Raw genomic sequence first — 24,744 nt, forward strand, 5'->3', positions numbered from 1 at the left:
TTTTGTTTTTTTGACAACTTGGTGATCTGTTGTTAAAGGGAATCTGTCAGTAAGGTCAACCCGCTTAAACTGTCTATATGGGCATGTAAGTCATAGGAAGCAGAATAAAATGATATTTTGATATATGCTATTCAATGTTTTATTCCTGAGAAATCCACGTTTTTAATTTGTAAATATGCTGCTAAGATCTATAGACCTTAAATCGGAATCCTTTATTATAAATGGAAGGGGGCATCACCAGTGTGAGACATGTAGAGCAGACTGTCAGTCATTACATGTCTCACACTGGTACCATCCCATTCCATTTTAAAACAAACTGGAGGCAGATTCTTGTAGAGATCTATGTCCGAGCCATAGATCTTAAGAGCTTATTTACAGATTTAGAAAAATGTACACTTCTTTGGAACACAATATTGGATTGCAGCTATCAAAGTATAATTTTATTCATCTTCCTAAGACCTACATACCCATATAGATGTTTTTGGATGGTTGATCCCACTGACAGATTTCCTATTGAGATCTCCCATGCACATTAATTTAAAGTTGGCAAACTATCTAATGTGTACAGGGACCTCCTGTATCTCAGTACCTTTTTGTTCTACAAGGATATAAGTAGCTGCCAGTGGTGCCCTGGCAGCTGCTTATTGCACTTTGCATGCAAAACCCATGAACGCTCAGCTGAGGTGCATGTGAGGGTGAGTCTGGAGTGAGCTCCCTTATGCATACGACCATACTAAAATAAAGTTGAATAAGTCACTGTAAAAATCATCCACTGCTTTTAATAGTGGAAAATCTCTTTGCAAAAATAACATCGTGTCCTGTTGAGAACAACATGTAACATTGACGTGTTGGGTGTGGAGAGGGGCTGAAATACAGCATCAATGACATTCAGGATTTCCTTGGACAATCAAAAAGGTCCATTACTCCCTGGGCAAAATAAGCAAACTATCAAGTCTGTTGCATTAGCAATTAATTATATGGAGTCCTGTTCCCCCCTTGGTGTCCATCAGATCTGTCCTTGATCAGGATTATAACCTCCACAGTTGTGGAGTGGATTGTGCAGAGCTGCCAAATAACCTCCTTGAAGAGTCTATAAGCCCATCATCTACAACAGGTCACAGCCGCCCCGGTCTGTACTAGGGATCCAGAAGTCACAGTCCGCACCAGCAGTGCACAAAGGACCTAGGCAGGGATGGTGGTATCGGAGGTGGGACTGGCATTTCTCCTGAGTTGTCAGCAGGCTGACTCCTATAGTTCTTCATGAACCCGCTCTTCCTCTTCTTCCGTCTTCAGTTTCAGTTCGTCAACAGTGATTTTTTCATCCTTGTTTCTGTCTTGATTTATAAACATGTCAGTGATGGACTTTTCACGGTCTACTCCAGGAAGAAATCGTCCTTTCCCTTCCTCAACCTGAGCTTTTAGGAAGGTGGAAAACTGGAAAAATAACGTTTTTAGATTAGCATTGAATTGAAAAAGTGCTGCGGAATATGTTGGCGGTATATAAATAAATTAACATTTATAATTGGAGGACTTAAGGTACCGTCACATTTAGCGATGCTGCAGCGATCTAGACAACGATCCCGATCGCTGCAGCGTCGCTGGAGAGCTGTTACACAGACAGCTCTCCAGCGACCAACTATGCGAAGTCCACTGGTAACCAGGGTAAACATCGGGTTACTAAGCGCAGGGCCGCACTTAGTAACCCGATGTTTACCCTGGTTACCAGCGTAAATGTAAAAAAAAACAAACACTACATACTTACATTTTGGTGTCTGTCCCCCGGCGCTGTGCTTTCCTGCACTGACTGTGAGCGCCAGCCGGAAAGCACAGTGGTGACGTCACAGCTGTGCTCTGCCTTACGGCTGACCAGCGCTCACAGTGCAGAGAAGCACAGCGCCGGGGGACAGACAGCGGAATGTAAGTATGTAGTGTTTGTTTTTTTTTAACTTTTACGCTGGTAACCAGGGTAAACATCGGGTTACTAAGTGCGGCCCTGCGCTTAGTAACCCGATGTTTACCCTGGTTACCAGTGAAGACATCGCTAAATCGGCGTCACACACGCCGATTCAGCAATGTCTGCAGGGAGTCCAGCGACGAAATAAATTTCTGGACTTTCTGCACCGACCAACGATGGCACAGCAGGATCCAGATCTCTGCTGCCTGTCAAACACAACGATATCGCTAGCCAGGAGGCTGCAACGTCACGGATCGCTAGCGATATCGTTCAGTGTGACGGTACCTTTAGTCAGCCAGATGCCCCACCACACTTCACCACCAGGTATCCTTATCATCTGGCAGGGACCTTATCCGCCTGAGTAGTTTTCACTACTAGCCGTCCATACACAATAGATGGCTGTCTGTTGAGCGATGCTTCGGCTGATTGTTCGGCCGACCGCCATCTAAGCTGACTCTTGATTGCACAGGAGTGCTCGTTTAGCCGAATACGTCTGCGTTCTCTGTGAGACAACCGCCAGCCGACATGTCAGCCAGGAGCTTCTTTCCAGGAGAACAATGCAGTCGGCAGTCTGAAATCGGACATGTGCAATCAACATCTTTCCCGACCATCAGTCCGCGACCCCATACACTTTTAACCGTCATGCAAACATGTTGATATGGGTGAAACCACCTGTTTGCAGACCAGAGGAATGAAGTGACGTGTCTGTAAAAGGAAATTTAGGGCTAGGGAGTACACAGAAACTCCGCATAAAATTGCAATGTAGTTTCACTACGTGGGAACTAATGATAGAACATATGTACAGCCTTGCTGGATTTCTGCCCTACAGCTGTAGCATAAGGATAACCTTTACTTACTTCTTCCAATGGAACCTCTCCATTTTTATCCAAATCCATTACTTCAAATAGATTGTTGGGAGTATCTGCAAGCCATATAAACAGATACCCATCCGGCACTCCTTCTTCTCTATGGATCAGTTCTATCTCAAACTTCATCACGGCACTTGCAGGAACTCCACGAGCTACAGTAAAATATCCGAGAATTAATTCTAGAGCCAGTCCTATGTGATCCATATATTAGGAAGAGTCACCTACTTCATGTTACATATAAGGCTACGCTACATTGTGTAAATACATTAAATCAGTCATACGCGTTGTTGTCCTGTTGGAAAGAAGGATTGGACATTTTGGATCTGTTTCTCCAGCAGATGGAGTTGCCCAATATGGCCAAAGTAAACTAAGTACAGATTAGGAAACTCATGGCATCACAAGGTGGGAAAGAAAGTTGTCCATAGGTTTGGTGACTTGCGATCCAAGACAAATCCTAGCCTAATAGGTTATATGTCCTGAGCGCATAGATGGATGTGGATCCGAAAACAGCATTACACTTCAGTAAGAGCCATCCTTTCAGCCAGCAGGGCATTTTTTTTTCTAAAGATGGAAACCCACTTTTTGCCTATTTCTTACTACGTACAGTACAGACTAAAAGTTTGGACACAACTTCTCATTTAAAGATTTTTCAGTATTTTCATGACTATGAAAATTGTAAATTCACACTGAAGGCATCAAAACTATGAATTAACACATGTGGAATTACATACTTAACAAAAAAGTGTGAAACAACTGAAAATATGTCTTATACTAGGTGTTTCCAGCCAGCTAACGCTTGGCACGCTCATTGCTATCTAATTAACGCTGCTGGTGATTAAACTAAAGTAAATAATGACAACATTCAATAGCACTTACGCAGGTGGTAAATTAACGTGTGGTAATGTGTGGGGACGGAGCCTCGTGTGGTAATGTGGGGGGGCGGGATTGTGTGGTAATGTGGTGGGGGGGCGGGATTGTGTGTGGTAATGTGGTGGGGGCAGTATTATGTGTGGTGATGTGGGGGCGGAGCTACTGTGCATGGGGCGGGATTAGCGAGTAATCACGATGCCTCATATATATAGATTCTAGGTTCTTCAAAGTAGCCACCTTTTGCTTTGATGACTGCTTTGCACACTCTTGGCATTCTCTTGATGAGCTTCAAGAGGTAGTCACCAGAAATGGTTTTCACTTCACAGGTGTGCCCTTTCAGATTTAATAAGTGGGATTTCTTGCCTTATAAATGGGGTTGGACCATCAGTTGTGTTGAGCAGAAGTCTGGTGGATACACAGCTGATAGTCCTACTGAATAGACTGTTAGAATTTGTATTATGGCAAGAAAAAAGCAGCTAAGTAAAGAAAAACGAGTGGCCATCATTACTTTAAGAAATGAAGGTCAGTCAGTCTGAAAAATTGGGAAAACTTTGAAAGAGTCCCCAAGTGCAGTTGCAAAAACCATCAAGCGCTACAAAGAAACTGGCTCACATGAGGACAAGGAAAGGAAGACCAAGAGTCACCTCTGCTTCAGAGGATAAGTTTATCCGAGTCACCAGCCTCAGAAATCGCAGGTTAACAGCAGCTCAGATTAGAGACCAGGTCAATGCCACACAGAGTTCTAGCAGCAGACACATCTCTACAACAACTGTTTAGAGGAGACTTTGTGCAGCAGGCCTTCATGGTAAAATAGCTGCTAGGAAACCACTGCTAAGGACAGGCAACAAGCAGAAGAGACTTGTTTGGGCTAAAGAACACAAGGAATGGACATTAGACCAGTGAAAATCTGTGCTCTGGTCTGATGAGTCCAAATTTGAGATCTTTGGTTCCAATCACCGTGTCTTTGTGCGACGCAGAAAAGGTTAACGGATGGACTCTACATGCCTGGCTCCCACCGTAAAGCATGGAGGAGGAGGTGTGATGGTGTGGGGGTGCTTTGCTGGTGACACTGTTGGGGATTTATTGAAAACTAGATGGTGGCCCGATTCTAACGCATCAGGTATTCTAGAATATGCATGTCCACATAGTATATTGCCCAGCCACGTAATATATTGCCCAGTCACGTAGTATATTTTACAGCCCGCATAGTATATTGCCCAGCGTGCTTAGTATATTGCACAGCCCACGTAGTATATAGCAATGTGGGCATCATATCCCTGTTAAAAAAAAGAATTAAAATAAAAAATAGTTATATACTCACCTTCCGTTGGCCCCTGGATCCAGGAAGCGTTTACCGACGCTCCTCTCGCGCTCCGGTCTCAAGAGTGCATTGCGGTCTCACGAGATCGCAATGCATGGACCGGTCACCGGAGCGTCGCGAGGAGCGGGAAAGGCGCCGGAAGGTGAGTATATGATGATTTTTTAATTTTTTTTAATTATTTTTAACATTAGATCTTTTTACTATTGATGCTGCATAGGCAGCATCAATAGTAAAAAAGGTGGTCACACAGGGTTAAAGGGAACCTGTCACCCCCAAAATCGATGGTGAGGTAAGCTCACCGTCATCAGGGGCTTATCTACAGCATTCTGTAATGCTGTAGATAAGCCGCCGATGTTACCTGAAAGAGGAGAAAAAGAGGTTAGATTATACTCATCCAGGGACGGTCCTGCTCTGATGGGTGTTTCAGGTCCAGAACAGCGCCTCCCATCTTCATTCCACGATGTCCTCTTCTGGTCTTCACACCGCGGCTCCGGCGCAGGCGTACTTTTGTCTGCCCTGTTGAGGGCAGAGCAAAGTACTGCAGTTTGCAGGCGCCGAAAAGGTCAGCGGACCTGAGACACCCATTTGACCGGACCGCAGCGGGACCACCCATGGTTGAGTATAATCTATCCTCTTTTTCTCCTCTTTCAGGTTACATCGAGGGCTTATCTACAGCATTACAGAATGCTGTAGATAATCCGCTGATGACTGTGAGCTTACCTCACCATCGATTTTGGGGGTGACAGGTTCCCTTTAATAGCAGCGTTAATGGAGTGCGTTACATCGTGGCATTACGCGGTCCATTAGCGCTGCCATTAACCCTGTGTGAGCACTGACTGGAGGGGAGTACGGAGCGGGTACTGACTGCGGGGAGGAAGGAGCGGCGATGTTGCCAACGGACTGTGCCTGTGGCAATGGTCGTGGGCGTTTTGCCACGACCAATCAGCGACTTGGATTCCATAACAGACAGAGGCCGCTACCAATGAATATCCGTGACAGAAAAACAGAAGTTACCCTTAGACAATTACCGTATATACACCCCCCGGAAGAAGGCTAGCGCCGAAACGCGCGTAGGGTCCTGGGCACATGTAGGTATTGTGAGCCTCCACTATTATTGTATATTTTATTGATTTTATCCTCCATAGGTTTATGTAGTAAGAGTCTGTTTAGCCAGTGTGCAATTTATGCACCTTAATGTTCCCAGTAGCACTTTCCATTATAGTTATAGTGGCATTCCATCTATATGGGCTTATGTGCAATTGTTTTTTTAGCTATGCAATATGAGCCTTGATGGTAGGTTTTGTTTCACTTAGCACTTTCATTATATATTTTTTAATATTATGCTTACATAGGCTTATGTGCAATCTAGGTATTGTGCAATATTGTCCTGGTTTTGCAATAATCTGTGGCACCTTATTTAGCACTTTACAGTTTAGCACTTTGTTATAAAATATCATATGAATTTTTGCCTTTTTGCACATCGTTTTGCTATAAAAAAAAATTTTTTTGCACATATTTTATGCATTTTTTTGCACATATTGATGCACTATGCACTTTTTTATGATCGCCATATAACTAACTAATTCTAAGGAACAATTTTGCAATATATTATACTTTGGAGGTTTTAAAATCTGATGACTATAAATTTTGCTAATATTGGTTGACGTCTTTTTTATACTATTACATTGTGCCCATATTTATCAGCTTTACTCGTATATATTTAGTTGTATAATTTATAAATAATTCTAATAAAATAATTTTAAATACTGTCTTTTTTTGCACTTTATTCTTGGGATGATTTATGTTTCATTTGGTGCATGACATTTTTTGTTGTACATATAAATGGTTACATGTTTGATTAATTACCGTATATAGTAGATTGAAGGCATACTGAACCAGCATGGCTTACACAGCATCTTGCAGCGGCATGATATTCTATTTGGTTTGCGTTTAGTTGGACCATCATTTATTTTTCAACAGGACAATGACCCCAAACACACCTCCAGGCTGTGTAAGGGCTATTTGACCAAGAAGGAGAGTGATGGGGTGCTATGCCAGATGACCTGGCCTCCACAGTCACCAGACCTGAACCCAATCGAGATGGTTTGGGGTGAGCTGGACCGCAGAGTGAAGGCAAAAGGGCCAACAAGTGCTAAGCATCTCTGGGAACTCCTTCAAGATTGTTGGAAGACCATTTCCAGTGACTACCTCTTGAAGCTCATCAAGAGAATGCCAAGAGTGCACAAAGCAGTCATCAAAGCAAAAGGTGGCTACTTTGAAGAACCTAGAATATAAGACATAATTTCAGTTGTTTCACATTTTTTGTTAAGTATATAATTCCACATGTGTTAGTTCATAGTTTTGATGCCTTCAGTGTGAATGTACAATTTTCATAGTCATGAAAATACAGAAAAATCTTTAAATGGAAGGTGTGTCCAAACTTTTGGTCTGTACTGTACATAACCATAACTAACAACACACTATTTAATAGGACTTGTTCCACTGTCCCTAGTAAAAGACTAAAGCAGTAGAAAGTCAATATACTCAGGAGCTGGAAACATTTACTTTTAAGATCTTGAGTAAAGAGCCAGGAAATGGAATGAGCTCATGTTGTCTTCTGCAGTACTGTACATCTCTTACAAGCAGGGCTGCCCTTCCTTCAACAATGTCCTCAGACAATAACCTGTGTCTCTAGCTGCCAGTGAGAAAGGATAGCCAACAATGTGCAGGTTCCAAATTCAGGAATTACTCATTTTTTTACAAAATGTAGATGGACAGCACGGTGGCGCAGTGGTTAGCACAGCAGCCTTGCAGCGCTGGAGTCCTGGGTTCAAACCCCACCAAGGACAACATCTGCAAAGAGTTTGTATGTTCTCTCCGTGTTTGTGTGAGTTTCCTCCCACATTCAAAAAGACATACTGATAGGGAATTTAGATTGTGAGCCCCATCGGGGACAGTGATGATAATGTGTGCAAACTGTAAAGCGCTGCGGAATATGTTAGCGCTATATAAAAATAAAGATTATTATTATTATAGTTAGCAAGGACTGTGCCTGAACATGGATGAGGTCTCTTTTCAAAAAGTTACAGCCAAGGTATCCAACTTGAACAGTCCAACTCAACACATATCCAGCAAGCTAGCCTATGGTATAATGATATACAGTGGGGCAAAAAAGTATTTAGTCAGTCAGCAATAGTGCAAGTTCCACCACTTAAAAAGATGAGAGGCGTCTGTAATTTACATCATAGGTAGACCTCAACTATGGGAGACAAACTGAGAAAAAAAATCCAGAAAATCACATTGTCTGTTTTTTTTAACATATTTTTTTGCATATTATGGTGGAAAATAAGTATTTGGTCAGAAACAAACAATCAAGATTTCTGGCTCTCACAGACCTGTAACTTCTTCTTTAATAGTCTCCTCTTTCCTCCACTCATTATCTGTAGTAATGGCACCTGTTTAAACTTGTTATCAGTATAAAAAGACACCTGTGCACACCCTCAAACAGTCTGACTCCAAACTCCACTATGGTGAAGACCAAAGAGCTGTCAAAGGACACCAGAAACAAAATTGTAGCCCTGCACCAGGCTGGGAAGACTGAATCTGCAATAGCCAACCAGCTTGGAGTGAAGAAATCAACAGTGGGAGCAATAATTAGAAAATGGAAGACATACAATACCACTGATAATCTCCCTCGATCTGGGGCTCCACGCAAAATCCCACCCCGTGGGGTCAGAATGATCACAAGAACGGTGAGCAAAAATCCCAGAACCACGCGGGGGGACCTAGTGAATGAACTGCAGAGAGCTGGGACCAATGTAACAAGGCCTACCATAAGTAACACACTACGCCACCATGGACTCAGATCCTGCAGTGCCAGAAGTGTCCCACTGCTTAAGCCAGTACATGTCCGGGCCCGTCTGAAGTTTGCTAGAGAGCATTTGGATGATCCAGAGGAGTTTTGGGAGAATGTCCTATGGTCTGATGAAACCAAACTGGAACTGTTTGTTAGAAACACAACTTGTCGTGTTTGGAGGAAAAAGAATACTGAGTTGCATCCATCAAACACCATACGTACTGTAAAGCATGGTGGTGGAAACATCATGCTTTGGGGCTGTTTCTCTGCAAAGGGGCCAGGACGACTGATCCGGGTACATGAAAGAATGAATGGGGCCATGTATCGTGAGATTTTGAGTGCAAACCTCCTTCCATCAGCAAGGGCATTGAAGATGAAACGTGGCTGGGTCTTTCAACATGACAATGATCCAAAGCACACCGCCAGGGCAACGAAGGAGTGGCTTCGTAAGAAGCATTTCAAGGTCCTGGAGTGGCCTAGCCAGTCTCCAGATCTCAACCCTATAGAAAACCTTTGGAGGGAGTTGAAGTCCGTGTTGCCAAGCGAAAAGCCAAAAACATCACTGCTCTAGAGGAGATCTGCATGGAGGAATGGGCCAACATACCAACAACAGTGTGTGGCAACCTTGTGAAGACTTACAGAAAACGTTTGACCTCTGTCATTGCCAACAAAGGATATATTACAAAGTATTGAGATGAAATTTTGTTTCTGACCAAATACTTATTTTCCACCATAATATGCAAATAAAATGATAAAAAAACAGACAATGTGATTTTCTGGATTTTTTTTTCTCAGTTTGTCTCCCATAGTTGAGGTCTACCTATGATGTAAATTACAGACGCCTCTCATCTTTTTAAGTGGTGGAACTTGCACTATTGCTGACTGACTAAATACTTTTTTGCCCCACTGTATATATATATATATACATATACATATAGCAGCTTGTGTGATTCACAAAGTTACCAGATCTGATATTACTGGCTCACGTATTCCAAAAAAGACCTGCTGCCCCATACATGTTTTTCACAGAGGTACCTTGCACATGTTTGGCCACATAGTCATTGAGCTACTTCTATGGAGATCATTACTGTAGATGACGTAACCAAAAAACACTTCTAAGCCTGGATCCTTTTATGGAAGGATAACTCATGGTGAGCTGGAAAGTCACAGTAGGGCTCTCATCCGTTTTTCATTCTTTGCCAAGAGCAAATGTTATTCTTTTTAATTCATACAAGACTCACCTCCACTTTCTCCATGTCCTAGGTGGGGAGGCACAATGACCGTCCTCTTCTCTCCTACACACATTCCTATCAGACCCATATCAAGACCATCTATAACTTTGTTTGTGCCCAAGGTGATCTGCTGTGGATTTTCATATGAGTATCTGAAAGATATGGATAAGGTACAAATTTGCCTTTACCCTAAGATCACAAAAAATGGAGCTGTGATGGGACCTAAATATTTGCTTCATACAAGAACACTAAAGTTTGCAGTGTCTGGAAATTGGAAAACAACCCTTGGGTCTGGGATTCCATGGTTTCTAGTTTGAAAGAGCACCCTTCTTTATATAAACAGATCACACACATCAAAAAATTATATTCAATGGTGTCCTGATGCCAAAAACCCAAACAGGCAAAAAAAAATTGAAGACAGAGTACTGTGCTACATACATCAGCTTGTGGCAGCTTCCAAGAAAAGTTGTAAGTCTCATCAAGGGTAACCCCCACTAATATGAACTTCTGGTCATGGCTACATTGGTAGGTATTCTTTAAGAAGTGATAAGAATGAATCCAACATAGTAGAGGAGTATGTGTTCTCCTACATGTCATTTGGTTGAAAACTCATGCTCCTCCACACATAGTCCTATTCTTACACTGTGGATAATTAAAGATGTCTACTTGTGCCATGACCATGGCCAGCAGATTCCTTACAGTGAAATCAATGTCATCTCCGTATGTTTGATCGTATCTTCAAGCAAAGAGTTGACTTGCATACTCACGATGAGAAGAGTATAGTCCCATCCAATAAGGAGCAGTTGTAGTGATACTTGATGAAATCGCCCGTTTTAGAAGTAACATTACAGATTTCTGGCTTGTGGATCACCTCCACATCAATTGAGTCTTTGGGATTATGGAAGTCAATCACGTGAACATCGAAGATCAACACAGCAGATCCAGGAATACTGTTTCCTAATTGTGGGAAATCGAGCGCATACAATTAGAACAATATGGATTAATTGATCTTCTGAAAAACCGTGCACAAGGTAATGTGATGCCTGTAAAGCTAAAGATCTATTGTGGTAGGTGTTTGATATTCAGTAGAAATGATGATTAGGTCTTAGATACTTTGTCACCTACCTGCTCCCTTTTCTCCATAGCCAAGATGTGGAGGAATGATGATTCTTCTCCATTCTCCTATACAAACGCCTTGAAGACCAGCATCCATGCCTTGAATAATGTAACCCATTCCAATGTATGTGTTGTATGTATTATTCCTAGAGTAACTGCAGACAAAGGTTATACACTATATATTGCACACCAGTGCAGATGGAGAGCCCAAGAATTTTGAAGGATCCTGCTGATGAACAGTTCATTACAGGTAAGACCTACCTGGAATCAAACAACACTCCATCCATGAGGGTGCCATTGTAGTGGTAACGGACGTAGTCTCCCGTAACAGCCTTCCGCTTGCAGTCTTGGGGTACAACTTGGTTCTGTACTGTAATCCCATCTTTGGGGTTGTGAAAGTCTATCAGCAGAACATGGAACACCAGAGAAGCGTGTGGAGGGATGATTGATCCTAGAGAGAAGAACAACCAAGAATTACATGGAGAACATCCTTTAAAAAACACGCCCTGATATTGTATTGGGATTATCCATTTTGTTTTAGCTTATATTGCACTATATATTATATAGACTGATAGTAATGTAACGTGAACAGTTTCTAGGTACAATTTTGGGGTTTGGATTAATTTCATAATATATCTGTATAGTGGTCGTTCTTTTCTTTAATACTGAGCTACTACCTAGCCATACATGTAAGGCTACGTTCACACTAGCGTTGTGCGCTGCTGCGTCGGCGACGCACAACGCACCGAAAAACGCACGCAAAAACGCTGCGTTTTGCGACGCGTGCGTCGTTTTTTGACGAAAATCGGACGCAAGAAAAATGCAACTTGTTGCGTTTTCTTGGTCCGACGCTAGCGTCAAAAAAGACGCACATGTCGGAAAACGCAACAAGCAAAAACGCATGCGTCCCCCATGTTAAACATAGGGGCGCATGACGCGTGCGTCGCCGCTGCGTCGCCCGACGCTAGAGCGACGCACACTAGCCGAACGCTAGTGTGAACGTAGCCTAAAAGAGAACATTGCCAACAGCCATTACTAAAGGGAGCTCTGTCACTTCCAAATGCAAGCTTAGCTACTTAAACATCTATGTAGGGACCTTAGCCCCTATAATAACACATGTAAAGCGCTATGGAATAAATGGTGCTATAATAATAAGCACTTTTAAGTGTTGCAGCTGTTTATACTTTTTATGCAGATGTAGGAGCTTCTGTGCGCCCTTGGAGTGGCCAACTGCTCAGTGCACAGTTATGCCCTCAGATTTTCATATCCAGCCCTGTGCTTGATCTTGATTGGTAGCCCTTGCTTGCTAAGAGCGAGTGCTCCCTCATTTCAAGCCTATGTATCCGCATGTGAACACTGACACTAAGGAGACCCGCACAAGATCACAGTGTCATCGCGCTCTGACCCCTGGCTCCTGCCAGTCTGTGGCTGCTGCTCACTACAGAAAGTGGAAGTGTAGCAGCGAGCTTCCGAGAGAAGCTAGAGATCAGAACATGCCTGCACTCACTAAGAGCAGTGCTGTGCTCCTCCAATATCACGCAGGAAAAGGGATTTGAATTTAAAAAAGCACGCCTCCCATCAAAGTTTCTATCCTCTTAGTATAGTGCAATCATATAGCACTGTGTACTTACAATTGCTCATTTTGCCTTTCTACCTAGTAAATTCTTCTCTTTTCTCTGCTCTATGTAGAAACAGGAAGTCTCTTTTCCCTCCATGAATCACTCAGCCTCTTCAGCTCCTGACCCAGTTGGTCCTTCCTCCCCCTGCTAGGGACTTTTGCAGTGACTTATAACTCACACAGGGAAAATTGATTGCCTGTTTCTACATGGAGCTTAGAAGGCTTCAGCTAGTCAATTTTAATTCACGCGATGTCATAGACCTAATGGAAAAGGATTCGCTGGGTAGAAAAGCAAAATGAGCAATTGTAAGTACACAGTGCTATATAATATGACGATTGGAATATGTTCAGAGGATAAAAATATTGACGGGAGGAGTGCTTCTTTAAGCAGTGCTCACTGTTGCAAGCGAGCGCTGTCGATCTAGATCAGGAACAGAGCCTGATATGCATCAGAGGCCACAAATGTGCACCAAGTTCTTGGTCATGCTAAGAGTGCACTGAAGCTCGCCCATTTGCATATGAAATGAAAGCAACTTTATCTGTAATGACAACACTAATGTGTATATTACGGATCTGATTTTTATAGCTCCCCTCTACCGAAGTAGCTGAATTTGCATTTGGGGCTAGCCAACTCCCTTTAAAAACTTAGCTTCCTCTATTGGGGGCTGCAGGTTATTTTTTTACATATATAGCCGTGCAAGTGTAAAGACAGAGCTCCAACCACAAAATAAATATATTAAGGCTCATCACTTCTGCAGGAGCGTAATACTCCCCTGTCTATTGGCTTCCTGCCTGGTGGGTGGTGCGCTCCAGATGATTGGCAGTTCCGCTTGGATAAAGTGTGCTCTCCGATGCTGATAGAGGTAGCTTTGCCTATGCAGCATCAGAGGAGCTAAGCTGGCTTTAGCGGACTGACGCTGACTTGACCCAGCAATCCAGCCAACTTCAGACCAGTACCTACAAGCTGTTTAGCAAAGAACTTACCAAGACAACCGACCAACTTCAATAAACTGCTGTGGTGGCCAGTAACCTAAACAACGATCAGTAAACTATAAAATTAGAAATCCATCCATTCTTGAGAACAGAGAGGATTTTTTAATAAGTTGCAAAGTTGCTTATTTTTACAAATTGTGATTTTACCAATTATGATGATAAGAAACTAATCAGAACAGTACAGTAAGAAAATTAGTGAGACTATTTACCATATCCTTTTTCTCCATAGGCCAAAAATGGTGGTACAATGATTTTCCTCCTCTCTCCAGCACACATGCCCACTAAACCTTGGTCCATGCCTTTAATTAGCCATCCTGACCCCACATAGGTATCGTATGTTCCAGAGCGACTGTAGCTGTAGGGAAAGTTTAGATATCTTCAGTTGTTTTACAACATGAACAGATTTCAGATGGATTTTCAAAACTCCACGCACATTAGATTAACGCTCTTGAATTCAAAGTCCAAGACAATAAGGCTCTGTGCACACGCTGCAGATTTTGCTGCAGATCCGCAGCGTTTCCACACAGTTTCCCATGAGTTTACAGTAGAATGTAAACCTATGGGAAACCGAAAACGCTGTGCCCATGCTGCGGAAAAAAACGCGCAGAAACGCAGCGGTTTACAGTTCGCAGCATGTCAATTCTTTGTGCGGAATCCGCAGCGGTTTTACACCTGCTCCATAATAGAAAACCGCAGGTGTAAAACCGCAGTGGAATCTGCACAAAAACCGTGGTAAATCAGCAATAAATCCGCAGGAAAAACGCGGTTTTTGCCCTGCGGATTTATCAAATCCGCTGTGGAAAAATCCGCAGAGGATCATTCTACGTGTGCACATACCCTAAGAGATTTTCTTGTTTGCTCAATCCCTTTTTGTCCCGACCATAGGCCAGTGGACTAATGCTGACTGTAGATAAATGCTCTGAAGTGGATTATTACCTTGAGTCAAAATATGTCCCATCCATGAGCGTTCCGTTATAATGGTATCTGACAAAGTCTGTGTCTTGGATGGTTCTGTTACATTGGCTGGGCTTCTCTAGGGTTGTGATCTGCACCTCGTCTTTCCTGTTCCACAGATCCACCAAGATGATGTCGAAGTAGAGAGTAGCATCGGCAGGGATCATCCCGGCTGAGAATGAATGAAGTGTTAGAAGAACCTTATTGCCCCGAATCATCAAGCAATTTTTCTTATGTTTCAAAATTTTTGTGAAACTTGTGGTTTATACGCCTGTTCTGCCTACCTTTTGAAAGGTTAGCAGAGCTCAGGCATGATCAGGTGTGGCCAAGCAATGTGACAAGTTCATCATATTTTTTGACACACAAGTGATGTGAATGTACTCCTGTCCCTGGCCAACATACGTTTCTGGTGGTGCGCAGTTGAAAGATGCACCAAATTCATAAAATTAGTGCATTCCACTCCAGCACAATATTAATCAAGACCATTGTACAAAATGCCAGTCTTGATTAATTGGGCCATAGATTGGGTAGACTTCTAGATCGGGTGGACTTCTGTGTCATATACCATCTAGTTGGGGGCAACATAATGACTCAACAACATGGTGGAAAACATTGAGGATACTTACGGACTCCTATGCTGCCATATCCCAGGTGTGGGGGGACAATCAGTTTCCGTCTCTCGTTCACACACATACCCAGAATCCCTCTGTCCAAACCAGTGATGAGGCGCCCTATTCCCACAAATCCCGCCACAGCAATCCCTCTGTCATGACTGCAAGAAATATAGAGAAACAATGGAGATGTCAAGGTTCACTATAATAATGTGATGTCATAAATATCTGGTGAAAAGTAAAAAAAAAAAAATCAGATTTGTTTAATGAGAGTATACTTCAGAGGATGCCAGATGAATGCCAGGGCCTATAGTGCATCCCGGTGCTATCTTTTTTTCCAGGTAAGAGATTTTTGTGCACCTAAACCATCCACAGGATGCAAGACAAAATTCAGGCTGCCTTCTTTCATTGCTTTATGGCCAGGTCCAAAACTCATGTAGGTGCTTTAGGCTAGTTTCACACTAGCATTTTGAGAAGCTGCGGAGGGCTGCGGACTTCCTCCGTGAAGCCTTACCCTCAGCTGCTAGCTCCGCCTACTTCTGCATACGGCCTGCGTACCTATCTTTAACATTAGGTACGCAGGTCGTGCGGCTGCATGCGGATGCTTCCGTATGCGTCGTTTTGACGATGCGGCGAAAAACGAAATTGCTACCAGCTGCGTCCTACGCTGGTCGCCGCATCGTCAAAATGACGCATGCGGAAGCATCCGCATACAGCCGCACTACCTGCGTACCTAATGTTAAATATAGTGGCCGAGGGCTGGGCTTCACGGAGGAAGTTCGCAGCTCCTCAAAACGCTAATGTGAAACCGGCCTGAAACAGTGGAAATGGGTCAGCATGTGCACTATGGTCACAGAGACGCCCCCAAGAAAAAAATACAAGAAGAAAAAGTTGCCCATACCATGTGTGTTCTGACATATTTTGAACCATAAATAAATGTTCTCACCTATACTCCGGAGAGGTCATATAATTATATGGTTATGACTTGCTGATCACTGAGGATACCACCGCTAAGAACCCCACCAATCCTGGAAATGAGAATATGGGGTGCCCCATGTCAATGGAGTGATGATCCCACATTCGTGACACCACTCCATTCATGGTCTGTGGGGCTTCTGGGAATAATAGTAAGTTGTCCTATGGTTGCTCTTCTCTAGGAGAGTGCAAGATGGGCTTGCCTTCCCTCCTCAATGCTTCAACAAGCGACAGGTGTCCATGACCCAGTCTCTGGATCAATGGCTGTTCTTCCTCTGGACCACTAGTGGTAAGTTTTAACCACTGAACAATGAATAAAAAGCAAGTTCTACTGAAACTCTTTCCACAAAAAGTGTATATCAATGTATATCTATAACTAGCAAGATCCTGTCTGCAGATCAGATGCCATTTTCAACAGGAAATTGTTCCCCTTAATTAAGCTGACTTCAAACCACCAGAAAGTAAAATTATTGAAAAATATGATGGACTATAACATTACGGTACTTTGGGGATAATCATGTGGGCACTAAGGAAATGTTACGATCCCATCTCATATAGACTACAGCCCTCACCACATAGGTCCCCTTGTAGAGATCTGCATTTGCCCATCATTCACTAACTCATACCACATCTCCACCTCCAGCACCACTCATTTAACATTTCTACATTTTTGTGGCTTGAGGCTACATGAAGCAGGAGGTCAGGGAAGAGGTTATGGGACTGTGAGCCTTTCTGGCTGAACTTATCTAATGCAAATGAGCTCATTACATGGAGGCCGTACAGTTCTGGACATGCCGAGATGATGCGACTACGTAGAACAGGCTCAGGTTCTTACACGTTCACCACTCCTCACTCTGGTATTCCTTCTAAGACATTCTCCACCATGTAACTCGGTCCCAATGTAACAATACTACAAAGCAAATATGGAAGAGCAAGTGAGGGGTTAAAGAAGGTAGTGATTTTGGAGAACCCATCAGAAACATTTTTTTAAGGGAACCTATAGAGAAATTTGTGCTTCCAAAACCAGAGGTCGCATGAATCAAAGCTTGGTTGCATGTGTATAGGGAGAGATCTGTCAGTCTAGGGGAGTGAGGCTAGAAGAAGCCATTGGGGACCGGTCTCTTGGACTAATCATGTCTCTCCCCATAGTCTCTGACCGCGGAGTTTCAGAGTAAAACAATAGCGGAGCCAGAATTTGATTCGGCCATTATGAATCTCAGGACACGTTCCCTTTGATCTGTGGGAGTTCCTGGTGGGATGAGGGCATAGTTTAAAATGATCAACAAATGATTATTCTGATTTTGGGATGTACAGTGGGGGAAATAAGTATTTGATCCCTTGCTGATTTTGTAAGTTTGCCCTCTGACAAAAACATGAACAGTCTATAATTTTAAGGGTAGGTTAATTTAACTATTGAGAGATAGAATATCAAAAATAAAATCCAGAAAATCACATTGTATAAATTATATAAATTTATTTGCATTTTGCAGTGAGAAATAAGTATTTGATCCCCTACCAACTATTAAGAGTTCTGTCTCCTACAGACCAGTTAGATGCTCCTAATCAACACGTTACCTGCATTAAAGACAGCTATCTTACATAGTTACCTTTATAAAAGACTCCTGTCCACAGACTCAATTAATCAGTCAGACTCTAACCTCTACAACATGGGCAAGACCAAAGAGCTTTATAAGGATGTCAGGGGCAAGATCGTATACCTGCACAAAGCTGGAATGGGCTACAAAGCCACTGGGTGAGAAGGAAACAACTGTTGGTGCAATAGTAAGAAAATGGAAGAAATGCAAAATTACTGTCAATCGACATCAATCTTGGGCACCATGCAAAATCTCACCTCGTGGGGTATCCTTGATCATGAGGAAGGTGAGAGATCAGCCTAAAACTACATGGGGGGAACTTGTAAATGATTTCAAGGCAGCTGGGACCACAATCACCAAGAAAACCATTGGTAGCACATTACACGGTAATGGTTTAAAATCCTGCAGTGCCCTCAAGGTCTCCCTGATCAAGAAGGCACATGTGCAGGCCCCTCTGAAGTTTGCCAATGAACACCTGTATGATTCTGTGAGTGATTGGGAGAAGGTGCTGTGGTCAGATGAGACAAAAATTGATCTCTTTGGCATTAATTCAACTCGCCGTGTTTGGAGGAAGAGAAATGCTGCCTATGACCGAAAGAACACATCCCCACTGTCAAGCATGGAAGCGGAAACATTATGTTTTGGGTGTGTTTCTCTGCTAAGGGCACAGGACTACATCACCGCATCAATGGGAGAATAGATGGAGCTATGTACTGTAAAATCCTGAGTGACAACCTCCTTCCCTCCGCCGGGAGATTAAAAATGGGTTGTGGCTGGGTCTTGAAGCAAGACAATGACCGAAAATACACAGCCAAGGCAACAAAGGAGTGGTTCAAAAAGAAGCACAATAAGGTCATGGAGTGGCCTAGTCAGTCTCCAGACCTTAATCCCATAGAAAACTTATGGTGGGAGTTGAAGCTCCGAGTTGCCAAGCGACAGCCTCAAAATCTTAATGATTTGGAGATGATCTGCAAAGACGAGTTGACCAAAATTCTTCATGACATGTGCATAAACCTCATCATCAACTACGAAAAACGTCTGACTGCTGTGCTTGCCAACAAGGGTTTTGCCACCAAGTATTAAAGGGAACCTGTCACCCCGTTTTTTCGATATGAGATAAAAATATGGTTCAATAGGGCCTGAGCTCTGCTTTACATCAGTACCTTTCATATCCCCCGATTCACCACCTTTGCTGAGAAAACACCTTAGTAATCTCTCCATTTTCAAATGTCAATCACCCCAGTCTGGTCCGATGGGCGGGGCCTAATCGCCGATTCTCCCCACTTCCGGCTTTGCTCTACGAATTTTCTTTCTTGTGTTGGTGTAGTTTTTTGCGCCTGTGCATTCAAGTGGCATCTCGCGCGCGTGCAGTATGTTTTGCCCAACAGTGGGCAAAGCATTCAACCTCATTATTGTGCATGCGCCGGCATTTTCTTTGATGTTCTGTGCCCTGGAAGTCTTTCTATGCTTTTGGGGCACAGAGCATAGGGTCAAAAGCCGGCGCATGCGCAATAATTATTTCATGCCTTTGCACACAGTTGGTCAAAGCATACTGCGCATGCGCGAGACGCTAATTCAGTGCGCAACCGCAGAAACTGAACGCGATCTGTGCTATTCACAGATCTAGTTACGTCTGACATGCCGAGGAGCAGGGGGAGAGACAGAGATTAGGCCCCGCCCATCGGACTGGACCAGGGTGTTTGACAGACGAAAACAGAGATTACTAAGGTATTTTCGCAGCAAAGGTGGGGAATCGGGGATATGAAAGGTACTGATGTAAAGCTGAGCTCAGGCCCTATTGAACCATATTTTTATCTCATATCGAAAAAACGGGGTGACAGGTTCCCTTTGAGTCTTGTTTGCCAGAGGGATCAAATACGTATTTCTCACTTCAAAATGCAAAGAAATATATATAATTTATACAATGTGATTTTCTGGATTTTATTTTTGTTATTCTATCTATCAATGTTAAAATTAACCTACCCTTAAAATTATAGACGGTTCATGTCTTTGTCAGTGGGCAAACTTACAAAATCAGCAAGGGATCAAATACTTATTTCCTCCACTATGTATCTCTGAGGTCTCCTGCCACATACTAGTCCACCATTTCTGGATTTTTATTATATGCAGGGTTGAAATGAAATCTAATGTTAAACAGTGACTGATCACCCATAACCACTAATTATCGAACATAAATACTCCAGGAAAATCTAATCTACTGTGTTATACCCAATGCAGAGCTCGAGGAGGCGGGGCGTGACACAGACATGGAGAATACAAAAAGATTGTCATGCTCCGCCCCCTCAGGCCCTGCACTGCGTATACCAGTATCAGTTTTGCTATATTGCTATAAGTCCTCCCATTGTAATTTTGTAAGAGGGACAATCAAAGGTTAGGGAAAAGGAAAACTGTTCTAGAGGACATTTTCTCCCATGAATCAGAACCTCATTCAGAACCAATTGGCCCGCTCTGTGATTCCCTTTTACTAATATATACAAATGCAGACAAATATTCTCTGCATCAATTCTACCTCTCCTTCTAGTTTCTAAATCTCTTCCAAAGAGAGATGGCCTCAACTAAGATGGCCACTACTAGATCCCACACAGACAGGGGAAAAATTCAAATTGGGCTCCCTTCTGGTGATGGTTACAATGCGACACCCCCGAACTAACGGTCTTGGTGAATTGTGAGGTCTGCAGAGAGGAGAAGTGTGCACAGGTTCTCCCCCCTCCCATTAGGAATGCAGACCACTCTCTTTCGGAAGTCAGTCAGCTTTTCTAGAGTTCTGTATAGTTAATTTAGCTGCATTGAGGGAGATCGTATTCTGCTACTAGTGATGAATATCCCCTGTATGCTGGATACCTCCATTATACAATTTCGATGAAAGACGCAAGGAGCACGCACATGTAGATGCTGTATTAGAGCTCCATACAATTTGCCGTATAAGTGCATGGGACTGTATAATATGCAAATTGCCACTTCTGAGAAAAAGAGGACTTAAACTCTATAGCGCCACCTGTTGGAAGCAGCGATCCTACAAGTCACAATCAACCCTTTAACGAGTCGTGCAATATGACTTAGGATAAAAGCCAAATCAGTATCTCAATTCGCAGACACGGTGTTTCGGGCTGTTGGCCCTCGTCAGTGCGAAGCATGAGAACTAATTTGGCTAGGTGAGAAGCTCTGGACTGGGGTGTGGGACTGTATAGTTTACCCACTCTCCCAGAAAAAAAAAAAGCTAAGAGTTTTTAACAACTGAAGACGACCTAAGACTTTATTAGCAATTTGCTTATTTTTGGTAGGAATGCTCATTAGTATCATACATAAAGGTTACATGGGGCATCGTAGAGATCCCTCCTGTAACAGGACATCTACAGGCGGCCAGAGCTGCAGGCAATGTTTGGCTCGGCCACGTCTACAAATAGAAGCCTGAATCCCACCCATCACACATGCACGCCTCCCTTACATCCACTTACACAGCTGCAACTCCTGCTAGGCCCAAGCACCTCTTACCAGTACACTGTGCAGTATTAGAGGTGGGCTACAACATGTGGGACAAAGACAATTATAGCACTTACTATAACACCAGTACTTCAAATCTATCACTCCACTGGATTCTTCCACCAGACCTCTATGGTGAATCTAAGTTTCTCTATTTGTGTATGTTCACACTGAATTTATGGAGCAAAAACTGTCCAAAAACTACAAGTTTTGATTTGAGAGCTAAAGAGTTTTTGCTCCGAAAACTCCAGAAAAAAAAAAAAAAAAATAAGTGTGAATACAGCTTAAGAACTAACTAGCAAAAGTTTCAATTAAGGGAGGTTGATAATTTAAAGGTAGACATCGGAAATTTTCCTCCCCCAACTAAGAGAACTAATATCCTAATACCCATCCCATAATTACAAGATTTTTATAATGCAAACCTCATTATCTACAATTTTTCTGTCCTACGGATATCATTGTCCTATGGATCAGGGGTTACAACAGGAAAAATGTCCATCACTGAACTCTGGAGATCTTCACGTCTATGGTTGCCTCACTACAGATGGTGATAGCTTCTTGATGACATATTCCATTCATGTATCTATTTGCTGGGGGTCCCACTGCTATGACCCCTATAGATTTCTACCATGACATGGCAGTGTAGCTACTAGCTAGAAGTGTGGAGGGCCACTTTGGCCTGTATTGGTTGAGCTCAGCTTGATAAGCCCACTTTAGTCTACCTATGAAAAAGAAAGGCAAGCATAACCATCAGGAGCTGAAGTGGGATTGCACTTTCTTTGGCACAGCTACTATCATGTTCTAGCAATTGGTAGAGGTCATTATAGTGGTCAAACTTCCACCCACCCAACAATGAATTGAACAGATATCACATCAATCTCTGTAGATAGACCCAAATCTGTTACTATATGGAGTAATTACATACGGGACATTTGGTAAGGTCCATCCTGTCTTATATAAAACAATAGGGGTAAGTTTAGCAGTAAAAATTTGAATTTTGCTCATCTCGATAATATTAGGCCTTACTGGTCTTCATATACCCTTGTGATCTCATGAGAAAATATCTCGAGAGTTTTGAAGCCATCACAAAGGGGCGACTAACCCAGGGATCCCCTACGACTGACTAATAGCATCGATAAGAGGGTTGAGTACCTGGCATCAAACTTCTGTCCATCTTTAAGAGTCCCGTTGTAATGGTATCTTACAAAGTCGCCCATCTGAACTTCCCTTGGACATATCTTGGGGATGTCGTAGCGATCAATGACGACATCTTCTAAGGGTCCAGATTCAGAAGAGACGCACAAGATTAGGAACTGAAGCCACACTATAAGGCTATTGAAAATCATATTTGTAGGAGATCCACTGGATTCGCAGACTGTCACCGCTGCCTCTGCTTCCTCTCTACTGTTCCTTCATTGACTGCCAAGTCTCTGGTTATAAAGGAATTTCTGTTAACGTGGAAAGCGGGGCTTCAGGCTGGAGATATCTGAGCCAGGGAGGAGGAGACTGAACTTCCCCCAAAGAGGAAAGGAAGCAGATTTTTATTCCTTGCTCTGTCCTAAAATATTACAATGCAAATAGAGAAAATAAATTGTTACTTTATGAAAAAAAGATCAGCGACACTTAAGAAATTAAAAGAACAGGCAGAATAGGTATAGGAAAAATTTGGAATCTGCCCAAATCTGGGATTGAAGGAATGCAAAACTTCTGGGTCCTAGTGCAGCTTCTATCAAAGATGCTGAGAGGTTGTCTGCTGTTCTTCAGCTTCAACTCCCAGCATGTTCTGAAAGAGGTGTATTAACACCAAAGGTTGAAGACCAAGGAAGTCAGACACACAGAGATATTTTAAGTGCCCTAGTAATTCCAATTTTTCCCCCAATCTGACACTGAGCACAAAGAGGCAGAAGTGAATTGTGCGACAGGCAGGACCCTTTATGGCTGCAACATGTGAATGTAGCCATAAATGGTCCTGACAATTAGGATCTTCTTCACAATTTGATATTAGATGGAGATTTTGCAAAATCAAACGTGACTGCAGCAAAAGAAAAAAAAAATACACACAAGATGTGACTGCATGAAAATCCCGTCTGTGTCACTAATTTCTTTACCCCGAGACAGAAGTGGCCAGAAAAACACAAAGAAATTTATAAAATTAAATTGCAATTTCTATTCAATATACACAAAATATTTAACACAAAAAATGAGTATAAAACAAATGCATCCAATGTGAGGGACGCTAATGGCTAGGGACGCCATTAAACACACATCCAGTAGTAATGTGTAGAAAATTACAGTCCAAGATATAACATATCCCACTGTTGGGCGTAGAAAAAAAGGAGAAAAAATGCAGCTTGCCTGATATGGCCTATATAGAATGCTTCACAAATTATACTATGATATCTAAAGTGCATGTGCTTAACTGGCTAAATTGAAATGACTGCTGGCATATTTTTTTATGCATATAAATATACCAAAAGCAAATAACATTTTGCCATCGGACTCTGCTAGGTTGAAAGAATGCCACCACAACAAACCCAGATGAGGCTGTACATATAATTTACATGCCGCATCCCAATAATTACAAGTAGGCTAAATGCCTATGATCGATACTTACAGTGTGTGCGGTGTCCAAGGCGCATTCCTCCACCCCAACGCGCGTTTCATCCACACTTCACTACACGGTGCGTCAGAAATTACTGACACAGACAGGATTTTCATGCTAAGCTTCTAGCACAAGGTACATATGCATCATACCAATTTTTGATTAAAGCATGTAAATGCAGCCTAAAGTAGTGTCCTGCAACATGGGGCTCTCCAGCTGACGTTGGCCATTGTGCTGTTGCTAGAGCTGAAGAATGACTGGCTGGAGACTCCAGGGCGGTGGTAAAGGCACTGTGCTGTTCTTTGCATCCATGTGTGTTTTGTTTAGACTGCTCCATTAAGCGAAGACTTAAATAATTCATACATCACATCAGGACCTTTTTGTGATGCTGTGGGCTACCAAAACCAATACATTAGCTAAAATAATTTATCCTCTTATATGAAATCTTTTTGTAAGAAGGTGGCGGGGACCCTCAGTTGCCTCCTCTCTCCTATATGCTAGGCATGACTTCCCCATGCGGTGCCCTGACGGTTTGGCTCTAAGTTAATGCATTACCATTGTGTATCACTGTTTTATTAATGTGTCTGTATGTCTGATGTACTATTGTGAGTATACTGTATTATACAACATGCATGTAATTAGTTCAGGGTTAGAACACATTAACCAAAAGGGGCTGG

The 24,744-nt window shown here is 42.7% G+C and overlaps 1 protein-coding gene across 1 annotated transcript; it reads right to left on the reverse strand.

Annotated features, from left to right (window-relative positions):
• Positions 1-759: 759 nt before the first annotated feature.
• Positions 760-22,933, reverse strand: FKBP10 (FKBP prolyl isomerase 10). The gene is made up of 10 exons (XM_069751536.1): positions 22,618-22,933; positions 15,410-15,555; positions 14,766-14,955; positions 14,039-14,184; positions 11,480-11,669; positions 11,228-11,373; positions 10,870-11,059; positions 10,112-10,254; positions 2,812-2,975; positions 760-1,434 (listed from the first exon to the last, which is right to left on the reverse strand). The coding sequence occupies exons 1-10, from the start codon at positions 22,809-22,811 to the stop codon at positions 1,249-1,251; spliced, it is 1,695 nt and encodes a 564-aa protein (XP_069607637.1). The 5' UTR covers positions 22,812-22,933; the 3' UTR covers positions 760-1,248.
• Positions 22,934-24,744: the final 1,811 nt, after the last annotated feature.

This window comes from Ranitomeya imitator, chromosome 2, assembly GCF_032444005.1.
Source record: "Ranitomeya imitator isolate aRanImi1 chromosome 2, aRanImi1.pri, whole genome shotgun sequence".
Taxonomy (NCBI): Eukaryota; Metazoa; Chordata; class Amphibia; order Anura; family Dendrobatidae; genus Ranitomeya; species Ranitomeya imitator.